Source organism: Pseudochaenichthys georgianus, chromosome 11 (assembly GCF_902827115.2).
Source record: "Pseudochaenichthys georgianus chromosome 11, fPseGeo1.2, whole genome shotgun sequence".
NCBI classification, from domain to species: domain Eukaryota; kingdom Metazoa; phylum Chordata; class Actinopteri; order Perciformes; family Channichthyidae; genus Pseudochaenichthys; species Pseudochaenichthys georgianus.
The window spans coordinates 19,880,885-19,891,900 of NC_047513.1; the positions used below are offsets into that span (position 1 = coordinate 19,880,885).

The following is an 11,016-nucleotide window of genomic DNA, read 5'->3' on the forward strand; positions in this document are numbered from 1 at the left end:
ATATATACAAACATTAAATAAAAATCAAGATCTTCATAATCCATTTTTTTTCAAGGTGAATGGAAACATCCCACCAAGGTTAAAGAAGAGTGCACATGAGATAATTCTTGAGTTCATCAGGTCGCGGCCGCCTCTAAACCCTGTGAGTAGTCAACAACATGCTGCAATAAATACATTTTGATTGAATTGTCACATGGAAGTTTTCTTAACAAGACATAAACTTTGACTAACACAATAGTTACATGACTTAACGCAATAACAAAACATGCACCCTATCTTGGGGTTGTTCGGCGGCAAATCTCACTTTGTTCACCATGGTGATGGCATTTGAGGACTCACTTGTGGTTGTCTCGACAGGCCTCAGCACGTAAACTGAAACCCACCCCTTTTCGCCCCCGAAGCCTCCACGAGCGACTGCTGGAGGGCATCAAATCTGAACGGAAGCTCAGGCCAGTCTCACCGGACATGATCCGCAGACACCGCCTCGGTAAGCCACTAGTCAAGTCAAAGTCAACTTTATTGTTAATCTTCCAGTTTGTGTGTACAGACAGAGATTGAAATACCGTTTCCCACAATCCCGAATATAAAAACAAATGTATATAAAAATATGTATGCAAATATGTAGAAATGTGAATCAAAGACACATTAAGACCTAAATAAAAACACAACAATCAATATATACAAAATAACAGTCACTTCAATATTTGAGAATGTACATTTGTGCAAAATTGTACATAGAATGTGCAAAATATTATTGCCAGATTGTCCATAGCAGCGTACCATTACTGAGGTTGTATGCACTAATGGAATATGCAAAACAGAATGTACTTGTGCAACACTCGGTTCGACCCGTCAAACTAAACGGTTTAGTTTTATCTGAAATAGGTAGTAAATAACCCTAACCTGTTAACTTGCTGCTCAAGAGCCTACCCCCTCCACAATAACCATTATCTATGACTTGGCGCATTCGTCACGATTACTCTAACAGCCCTCTTCCTACATTGATCTGTTCACTTAATCAGAAGTGTCAGTGTTTAAACACGGATCACTTTGACGGCTGCACGGAGCCATGAGTTGTTTGCCAGACCTTCACTGCTAATGCATCAGCTGTGGTTTCTGACAAATGTGCTCTTGGACTGATAAATACTTTGGCTTGAACTCCACGATATGATTCCTGTACTGCATGTAATGCTGCTCTTTGTGGATACTGTTATATAACAGGGTGTCCGCGGGGTCTTAAAAAGTATTAAAAGTTGTTCAGTAGTCTGTCTCTTGGGAACAATGCCCAAATCATCTTTCTAATGGCTTCTTTTTCTAATCAACCTTGCATTGGGTTAGTCACACATTCTCTTGTGCTTTGTTCTATCTGAATTATGATAAGGAGTTATCACAAACTGTTTAGTTGTGCTATCTTACAATCAATACTGTATATAGTAAATGTGAGGTAAATTGTGTCACCAATGTAACCGGTTAGAACCCGAAGTGGCGATGAAGTCTTAAAATGTATGGAAAGGGACTTAAAAAAGGTCTTAAAATATATTACATTTGACTTCAGGATTCCTGCATATACCCTGTATAAGTGAGCAGTGCATAGGGCAGTAGATAACCATGTTGCTTTGTATTCTTCATAAATGGCCAATTGGATATCATCTCTCAAACCATTTCAGGCCTTAATCAGTTAAAAACAGCACGTATGTTGTCAGAATATACTTTACACTGCGTCTCTGGGGTTTACACAAGATGCCTTTTGTGAGGGGATTTGGGAGGGTAATATGGAGCAGTGGGTACATAATCCTACTCATGTGAGGCTAAACGGGGTGGAAACATAACATGGTCTTTATAATGTTCGATTTTCAGAAACTGTATGTTTTACGAACTAAAATGATTCATTGATTTCACCATCCATTTATAACTCATGGATTTATTTTTCTCCAATTTACTCCCATTCTTTCTTATGTCAAATATGCGCACGTCTATCAGTCATGCGACCTCTTAGCACATCTTTCAGCTTTGACTCGTCAGGTAAAGTTTCACAAAACCTGTTGTGTTCCTTTTGTTGTTCCTTGTGTTTCATTCCAGTCTATTTCAGGGTTAGGTCCTGCTTCTCCCTGATTTAAACAGACACACCCTCTTTATGATTGGTTTGTGCTCATGTGTGTACTGTTGCTGTACCCGAGGACAAAAAGGGACATAAAAACAGTGCATCTATAACTCAGACTGGGTAAAATAGTATTGGCTGGGAGGTAGAATAAAAAGGAAAGAAATCCCTTTGTATCAGGCATGTTATGACCGATAACTTTTAAAGCGTGAGCTAAATATAGCAGTCACTATTCACAGGGGACCATCTGTAGTCTAGGTGATGAGAGATAGCCACTGTGTCAGAGCCTGTAGGGTGAGATTACCCATCATCACTCTGCCCTGCTCGTCACCCTAATCCGCTCTCACTGAGGAATATGACACATTACATAACACTGGTGTCAGCAGCCTACCTCTGGTCGAACTGCAGATGACCATCTTAATGTCGCAATACAGTTTCACAGGATGACTGTAATCCAGATGGATGTATGGGAATATTCTTTGTACTGTGGCTGCACTCCTCGTTTTAGGCTGTGTTCAAAGTCGCACAATAACAACCGATTCACACCGAGTTTGACCTCAAGTTGTGCGTCAGTGTGTACTGTGTTCTGACTTTCAGGTATTTGTGGATTTTGAGACATGAGTTTACAGACCTACTCGAGTGCATCGCAGCTCTTCAGACTTTTAAATTGAGACTGAACCATAAATATTGAACTATTGGATAAAATAATCACAAGTCATTGCGAGTGACTTTAAGGTACAGTTAAGAGTTAAAGTGAAGGAGCTCTCATATGTGCTGTACTTTGATGCGTACAATTAGCAATAACGTATTTAATAATTGCAATTTGCCTTTATTGTAAAGTATTACATTTAGTGAAAGAGGTGATTTACAATTGTGATAAACAATTTCCACTCGGTTAGTTTAGAGTCATGTGATGCTGAAATATATATTTCAGTGTGAACAGTTTGCTCGTAATGGGATGCTTAATCATTCATTTAGTGTACAGTACATACAGATTGAAAATGTAGTATGTTTGATTGTGATTTTGAACACAGCCACCCTCTGCTTGCCCTGGCACTTCCCTTCACTCTCCCTTTACTTTCCAGCTTTTCACAACATATGTGTGTGAACGTAACCCACACCTACACACCATCCCTTCACACCTGCATCTGACGGAAGCCTGCTGCTGTCAAGTCCTCACTGTGGAATCAGTCTGGTGTTAGAAATCTGAATATGTGTGTGTGGTCCTACTAAAGGTTAAATATTCCCTTATTTCCTTTACAGGTGCAGGGAAAAGCATCAGCACTCCTCAGGACTTGTTCCGCAGCTCAGGTAAAGAAGCAATGTCTCATGGGTATGAAGTAAACCATCAGTAATGGGGAAAACACCTTGAAGTATGTTCATGTTGTTTTATTCAAATTAAACGATTGGGGCTTATCTTGGTCACCATGCGGCCTGTGTGAACTGACTGGTGTCATGTTTTGATAATACAAAGACAGTCATAGTTTACACAGGAGGCGTGATGGCCGCCTGTTTAGATAAGGACAAGATTCATGAGAATTTATGGTCCACTTGTAATAACATTTCAATGGTATCTTTCACCCGCAGACACTCCTGATGCTCCCAGGAAACTAGCTGGCAGCACCCAGTCTCTGGCCAGTGGCACCCTGGGACCCAATCAGGGTGGAGCGCTGCCCCTCAGCCAGAGGAAGAGGCTGCTGAGAGCGCCAACGCTAGCTGAGCTCGACAGCTCAGAATCTGATGTGAGATATCGAACTCTTATTGTCTGTGCTCATAAGATGACAATTTCAAAAATGTAGCTCACGCAAAACAAGAACACCACTGTCATTCCCATGACATAGAAATAAAAAAGCGAATAATCCCAGGTTATATTCACGGTTTATAATACTCGTATGTCTTTGCACAGCCTTCGTCATCAACCCTCTTTATCAATTTCTTATTTAACAGCATTACAAATGTTTATGAAGTATCATGCAACTGTAGTATAAGTGTTTCCACAAGAAGCTAGTTAAAACCCAATTGAATTAATATTATTATGCTATATTAAAAGAAATGATAGCTATGAGTATCACAGGACTCAATAGGAGTGATGTTCTGGTTGACAGGAGGAGCCCACGCGGAGCAGCTCCAGTATGTCCCCGTCTTTAGTGGAGGACCTGTCACCTGAGTCTGTAACGGGGAAGAAAGGTAAGAGCTTACCTGTAACTTAATGTAATGTATTCTGCTTTTTGACTACTACAAACCGATGCTGCCTGCATAATATTCACTTTTTTTTTTACATGTTATTCTTTTCTGTCCCATGACTCCAGCGCCTCCAAAGTTCCTTCCCGTTTCTGCGTCACCACAGCCAGACAAGCGTCGGTCTCCACAGAGGCGGCACTCCATCGAGAAGGAGGCCCCCACCAGCGTCTGCCCCTTCCTACCTCCATCCAGACAGACCTCCAAGTCTTTGGTAGGTAAACCTCTAGGAGCTACCTAATCTGGTAACCACACATAGCCTGGATGAATTAATTAAGGAACCAATACATGAGTCCTGATGACAGAGCAATTATAAGGCAAGTTTATTTCTATAGCACCTTTCAGCACCAGGCAATTCAAGGTGCTTTACAAAAATGAAAGACATTCAGACAAAGGCATTTAAAAAGAGTAAAAGATAATAAAAGAAACATTAAAAGAAAAACAAAAAATAAAAGACATTAAGAAAATGGCATTTAAAATCAGTCATTAAAAAGAAAAGCTAATAAAATAAACATTAAAAGTTACAGTGCAGTCTAAGATATGAATAGTTCAATTATTTCGGTTCTTGATTTTTAATTTATTCACAGAACCTCCCTTTGGAAATCCGAACATTTCCGTCCCGATTGTTAATTTAGACTGATTGTTTTCACCATGTTATGCTCGCATGACATCCACAATAAGTGACAGATATTACTGCATCAGCTGCAAACCACTTGTATCAGGTGATTTAAACTAAAACAAAATCACGTGGGACAAGTATTACTTGGTAATGCTGTACCTTGTAATAATTGAAGTGGTCGTCTATAATTGTAATCCCCTGCTCAATATGTCAAGTAAAGATTCCACTAGAAATGACCTACAATATTTTACAAGAACATTAGCCCCGTGCAAATCGGTATCTCAGTGATTTAGGATTGGAATATAGTACATCATTTTTCATCCCCTTAAATGTAAATGCTTTCGGCATCTCTCATCAGAAAATTGTATCAGTCTGCTCATTAATGCATTATACTGTAGCTAAATGAAAATAGTAGCACATGCTCAAAGAGTACAAATTACAGGCAAACATTTAAATTGCAATGTTTGTAGAATACCAAATTGTCTCATCTCTAACACAGTAACACATTTCCTATTTTATTTATTAATGCAGCTGAAGGCGGATCCCAGCACCAAGGTAACCTGGTCAACATTCAGTCTATCCACCAACACCATTTTTAAATGCTGCTTCGTAATATCATATTCTCTATATTTGAACTGCAGAAAATTGAGAGTGGGACAGATTAGAAGAGGTCGGAAAAGTGAAGCCAGTGCTAATTGCTTTAAACATGAACTTTTTCAAATAGGGCTACTTGAATGTGTCAGATTGCATTGAAGTCCATGAGAAAGTGTTCCTACTTCTCACTTCATTTATTATGTCTGTAAACATTTTACTTGATAAGTGTATGCTCTCCATTCCTAGTTTCTAGTCTTCTTCAATACAACATCAGGTTTATTTTGTAAGTATATTTAGAGTAAAGTAGATGATAAAGCAGGGAATGCCTTTAGACTTTGCTACGTTGTGATTGGCAAGTTGCTACTAAGGCAGTCTGTCAATCAGAATAGAGGTCTCTTGTCACTTGTGGCTACGTCCACTTCTTTTATACAATCTAAGAAAGAAGCAGGAGAGGATATTTTGTGAAAGACTGGCAGGGATGTGTAAGATGAGGCTCTGCACATCAGAAGTAGACTCAGAGATGAAGGCTAACATCTCGTTGACATTTTCTCCTTTGGCGAACGTTCATGTCAGATGATTTTTCTGTCATGGGACTTGCGGTCATGAAATTAAATGTCATGCCACACGAGATAACACAATATCCTAATGGTACGAGCACTTGCCAGGAGAGAGTGAATACAAACATATCCTCCACTAGATTTATCTTGTATTGCATTTGATTAGGCCTACTGTATGTTATTAGCTTATCAGAATATAAGGTCATGCTTCTGTTTGAACGTCAGGTCCCTCTGTCTGCTGGTCAGGTGGGAGCCAGCAGGGGTGCTCGGGGCACGGTATGTGATAGTTACTGCATATCATCACAGGCACATCACACTGTGGGGAACCATCCAGAATGTTGTGTATTTTTACATTTATGGGGGCTTCAGTCATGACCATTTGTGTGAATGGGAGATCTGCTGCATACTGAACATTGCTTGGGGAAGGTCTAAAAAGAAAATGGAGTTGAGAAATTATCTGTAAACATTTACAGTCTCACATCTTCTAATCCGACTCAACTAAAGGAGACGTGAGTAAATGATTGCTGAAGAAGTTCCCCAAGCAATTTTCACTTCACTTTGGGTGAATACAGTTCAGACATAAGATAGACGTATATGTTAAATGTTTCATAGGCTCCCAGCTATCCTGACAAACACAGCTTGTTCCATGATGGGGGACCACTTGCAAATCGGATGTGTGGAAATAATGGTTATTCAACAGTATTATAATCTAATATATGAATAGGTCTGTTGAGTAAAAACAATGTCCTTGATTGAACTTAATTCTAAATTTAAAATTATTATCAGATTTCTGTTTGGGAGTTTAAAGAGGGAATTAAGTCAATTTAATAATTGAATAAAGAAGATTGATAGCCAAAAGCTGTGGACCACCAACATGGCGGGAGTGTTGCATCACCAGCATGCTGTGTTTTCTGTTCATTTGTGGTTAAGAGAGTCTGTAAATGTTAATTTGTATATCAACTACTCACCCTGTGTTACCTTAAAAACGATGTTGTCTTCCTATGGCTCCACAATAAACGAAGAATCCAGAAATGGAGAAAAGTCTTCATATATCGTCATAAAATAGGGGCAACATTCATCGTTAGGAAAACGATATAAAAACATTGGTTTACAAAGTACTGACAGACGAGTAACACACCTGTAAGGGTGAAATAATGTATCAATATAGTTTTTTTACCACATTTACTGTGAAGCATGCAAGAAAAAGAGTATTCTTTAAGAATTTAAGGTACCACAGACTGAGTGTATATATATATATATAAATGGCCTTGTTTTGGGGTGAACAACACCTTGTGGAGTGGTGTGTAATGGGTGTCATTCTCATTGTGAGCAGGTACCATCCCTTCTTACTGCTGCTCTGTTTTGGGCAATCTGTTTCCTAATGAGTGTAATGATGGGCGTGTGTTTTCCCTCCAGGAGGAGTTCTGTTACCCGGTGGAGTGTCTGGCGCTGACGGTGGAGGAGGTGATGCACATCAGGCAGGTCCTGGTCAAGGCTGAGCTGGAGAAATTCCAGCAGTACAAGGAAATCTACACTGCCCTCAAGAAGGGAAAGGTAGATGCATCACATATTGTCTGAGTTATACGTTTCGTGCCTTATTATTTAAATAGATGTATTGTTCCCCTCTAAACCTTACTTGATTCTTTCCGCTCTAGGTTTGCTTTTCATGTCGGACTAAGAGGTTCTCTCTCTTCACCTGGGCCTACACCTGCCAGTTCTGCAAAAGGTAGATTAGAACTACTAAACTTTCAATTGTATTCTGTTTAAACATGTAGGAGTACCAATGCATATTATAAAATGCTTCTATAGAGCCTTTTGTGACTCCAGAGGGAACTGTGTGAAATCTGATAAATGTATAATTCAATTCATTTTTCTTTGAGTATCGGTTGGGTCTGTACGCTCTGGAAAGGTAAAATATTTGGTGGTCTGGAGAAGGAAAGAAGTGAGCTCACCAAAACTGTAGCTGCTTCTAATTTCTGCTCTAAAATAGCGATTCATAGCTACACTAGCCAGCTTTTAAAAACCTTAATCTCTGACCCTAATGTCTCAGGCCGAGTTGAATATAATTAAGAAGTGAACTAAAAAAAAGATTTTCTTTCTTCATACATTTTAAACTCTTTGATTTTAAATTGTCTATCATGAGTTTTAATGTGACAATATTATAAGAGTAAATAATTTGAGTGCTGTTTTTACGTAGCATCGGTTCAGTAATGTCTATTATAACCGATCTTTTGTATCTTCTCCAGGCCTGTGTGTTCCCAGTGCTCTAAAAAGGTAGGTGGCTGTTGAAAATGTTAACACTCACATTGTTGACACTTGTTGGTACTGACAGGTCCTTTTTATAAAATGACTTTTCTTTGAAATCCTTTTGTGTATCTTTTACCCTCAGATGCGGTTGCCATCCAAGCCCTACTCCACCTTGCCAATTTACTCTTTGGGCCCCAGTGCCGTGTCTAAAGAAGATCCGAGTCGAGCGTCTTCGTCTGCGGAGAGTGAGAGGCACCCGTTTGGGTCGGCACACAGCCGGCACAGCCTGCGCAGAAGTGTTTATAAGTATGTTGCTGTCATCCTCCCATTTATTTTTATATACTAAAATGTTGTCAAATGTGATGCTTTGTGAGATTAGTTAATTATTTATGGCTGACTTATTTTAGGATTAGCGCCAACAAGCATTGTCTGTTCATCCATTCCACACACATGCAGTCAATCCCACTTGCAGTATAAACAATATAGCCTCATAAACCAAAAAGAAAACTGCTAATCTTATTGAAGAAACAATTACAGGTTTACATTATTTTCATTATCTCTCTTTCCGTCCTCAGGATGTCTAGAAGCAGCAGCGGCAGCAAAGATTGCCTCTCACAGGACGAGCCCGACCTCCCAAAGGAGCTAACGGAGGACTGGGTCACCATGGAGATCTGCGTAGATTGCAAGAAGTTCATCATCGAGATCATCTCCTCCAGCAAGCGCAGCCTCAACGTGGCCACCAAGCGGGCCCGTCTCAATCGCAAAACCCAATCCTTCTACATGTCGTCGTCCAGCTCGGTCAACTTCAGGCCATCTGAGCGGGCCATCAACGAGGTGTAGGAGGCGGCGGGACTTCCCTGTGTGCACTTTGCTTTACGCCTCTGCCAAATCTTAGTCTCCAATACGAAGCCAGTCCATCCCATCCCAAAGTTATCCCTTACCCCATCTCAGGAAAAGTCGGCATGTTTGATTTATCAGGCGTGCCAGGTAACAAAGGAAAGCCATGTTTCTAAAAGTTGGTGATAATTCAGGACACGTTGGGAGAAATCAGTTGATGATGTTGCTATGTGGATCAGGTAAGAATTTATATTTGACATAAGAGCGGGTTCAGATGATACAGAAAGCCAAGAGCTGCAGTGATAACATGTAAATAGTAAAAAGGCCCGTCCCTAATCTTAGCTGGTGAATATGTTTTCCAGTTCCTGTTTACTTCTAGCACTCAGGAAGAACAACAGATTGTCCTTTTGACAGAAATGCACTGTAGATCCTCTACCACTCCTCTGCCCCCCCCTCTTTTATTCCAGCAACAATTATGCCAAATGTTACATCATTCATTTTTTAGCCCATTTAAATGAATGCTCATTTTGTAGGGATGATGCAGTGAAGGGTAAGAATAGGCAAAGATTATTTTTCCGGGAGGGTTTTTAGCCATTAGTTTTAATGTATATTAAATTCTGTGCCTGGTGCCAAAATGTCATTTCTTTCTTTGAATGCCTTTGTAGTTGCGGACCTGTTGTACATATGTGTTATAAAGTCAATGGGGGTCATTTTTACGGTAATCTACGTTTGCTTTCCCGCCCTTTCCGCGATCCAAGAGCTGGGCAGCAGAAGCACAGAAATGTAAAGTTATGATTGTGTACATGCTGTATATCTTAATTGTTCTAAAGCTAATATAAAAAAACTACAAGAAGTATAATTTTACAATGTTTTATGATTTCTGCCGCCCAAGTTTCTTAACATGAAATTATTCCGAATAAATGATTATGTTTATGTAATATTAAGATTGTATTTCTATTGTATAGTTTATAAACTCGGCAGTGTTAAAATACTCCCCTAAATTGCAAATCGCACTTTTATTTGTTAATGTTTATTTTGGGATGTTGTCTTAATTAATAATTATTATTTCTCCTCTTGGGGGGTCCATAGTGCCATTTCCCAGAGTTCCTCATGAATGAATGTGTGTGTGTGTGAATGGCTGCAGCTGGTTTGTGAGAAAAATGGCTCCACAAAACGAAACAATGTATTGAATGTAGGCAAGTGTATAACTGTCATTAAATACAGACACACACTCATGCACAGATGTTTGTATAGTTTGTTTTGTGACAGTCGTTAGCAAATAAACACAAAGTCAACCAGCCTGTTCAATAATGATGCCATGTTCCAGTGAAACATCAGTTTTATTTTAGACCACTGTAAGGAATGTATGCATGTTGTTCTATGATCCGTTCGTTTTTATCGAAGAAATTCTAATAAAAACATCACGTTTCTTACTTTGACATCATCCTCATTATTGTATCTATGGGTTGAAGCCTGATATTATATTTATTATTATTTATATTATGTTTCAGGACTGTGCACTGTCACAGAGTCATTGTACGCAGCAGAGGGCGATGGACGTAATGAAAGGAAGTCTTTTTAGTTGGGCGCCATGCCGTGAACAGCACCCTGTGGTCTCAGGGACATCAGGTGGTGGAAGGTGTGTATTGCAGGCGTCATTAGGTGATGCCATTATGGCATCACCTAATCAACTGAATATTATTAATATTCACAGTTGAACGTGTTATGCTGATTTAGTTGTGGCAAAACACTGTCTTTTCAATTGACCCGCTGCAATATTTATAATTTTAAAATTGTACAAAGAGCATTACATTTATGCACATGGG

At 39.5% G+C, this 11,016-nt stretch overlaps 1 protein-coding gene across 5 annotated transcripts in view; it reads left to right on the forward strand.

The window, feature by feature from the left end:
* spire1a (spire-type actin nucleation factor 1a) overlaps window positions 1-10,629 on the forward strand; it is a 34,860-nt gene extending 24,231 nt beyond the window's left edge. The window contains exons 7-19 of one of the 5 annotated variants that reach the window (XM_071204836.1): window positions 56-142; window positions 358-487; window positions 3,362-3,409; window positions 3,686-3,840; window positions 4,204-4,285; window positions 4,408-4,550; window positions 5,487-5,510; window positions 6,332-6,382; window positions 7,523-7,660; window positions 7,762-7,832; window positions 8,353-8,380; window positions 8,496-8,659; window positions 8,929-10,629. In XM_071204836.1, coding sequence (XP_071060937.1) covers window positions 56-142; window positions 358-487; window positions 3,362-3,409; window positions 3,686-3,840; window positions 4,204-4,285; window positions 4,408-4,550; window positions 5,487-5,510; window positions 6,332-6,382; window positions 7,523-7,660; window positions 7,762-7,832; window positions 8,353-8,380; window positions 8,496-8,659; window positions 8,929-9,193 — 1,386 coding nt within the window. In that variant the 3' untranslated portion in view covers window positions 9,194-10,629. The remainder of the gene's footprint in view (window positions 1-55; window positions 143-357; window positions 488-3,361; window positions 3,410-3,685; window positions 3,841-4,203; window positions 4,286-4,407; window positions 4,551-5,486; window positions 5,511-6,331; window positions 6,383-7,522; window positions 7,661-7,761; window positions 7,833-8,352; window positions 8,381-8,495; window positions 8,660-8,928) is intronic. The other 4 variants (XM_071204837.1, XM_071204839.1, XM_071204838.1 and 1 more) reach the window with 4 other exon arrangements.
* The last annotated feature ends 387 nt before the right edge of the window (window positions 10,630-11,016 follow it).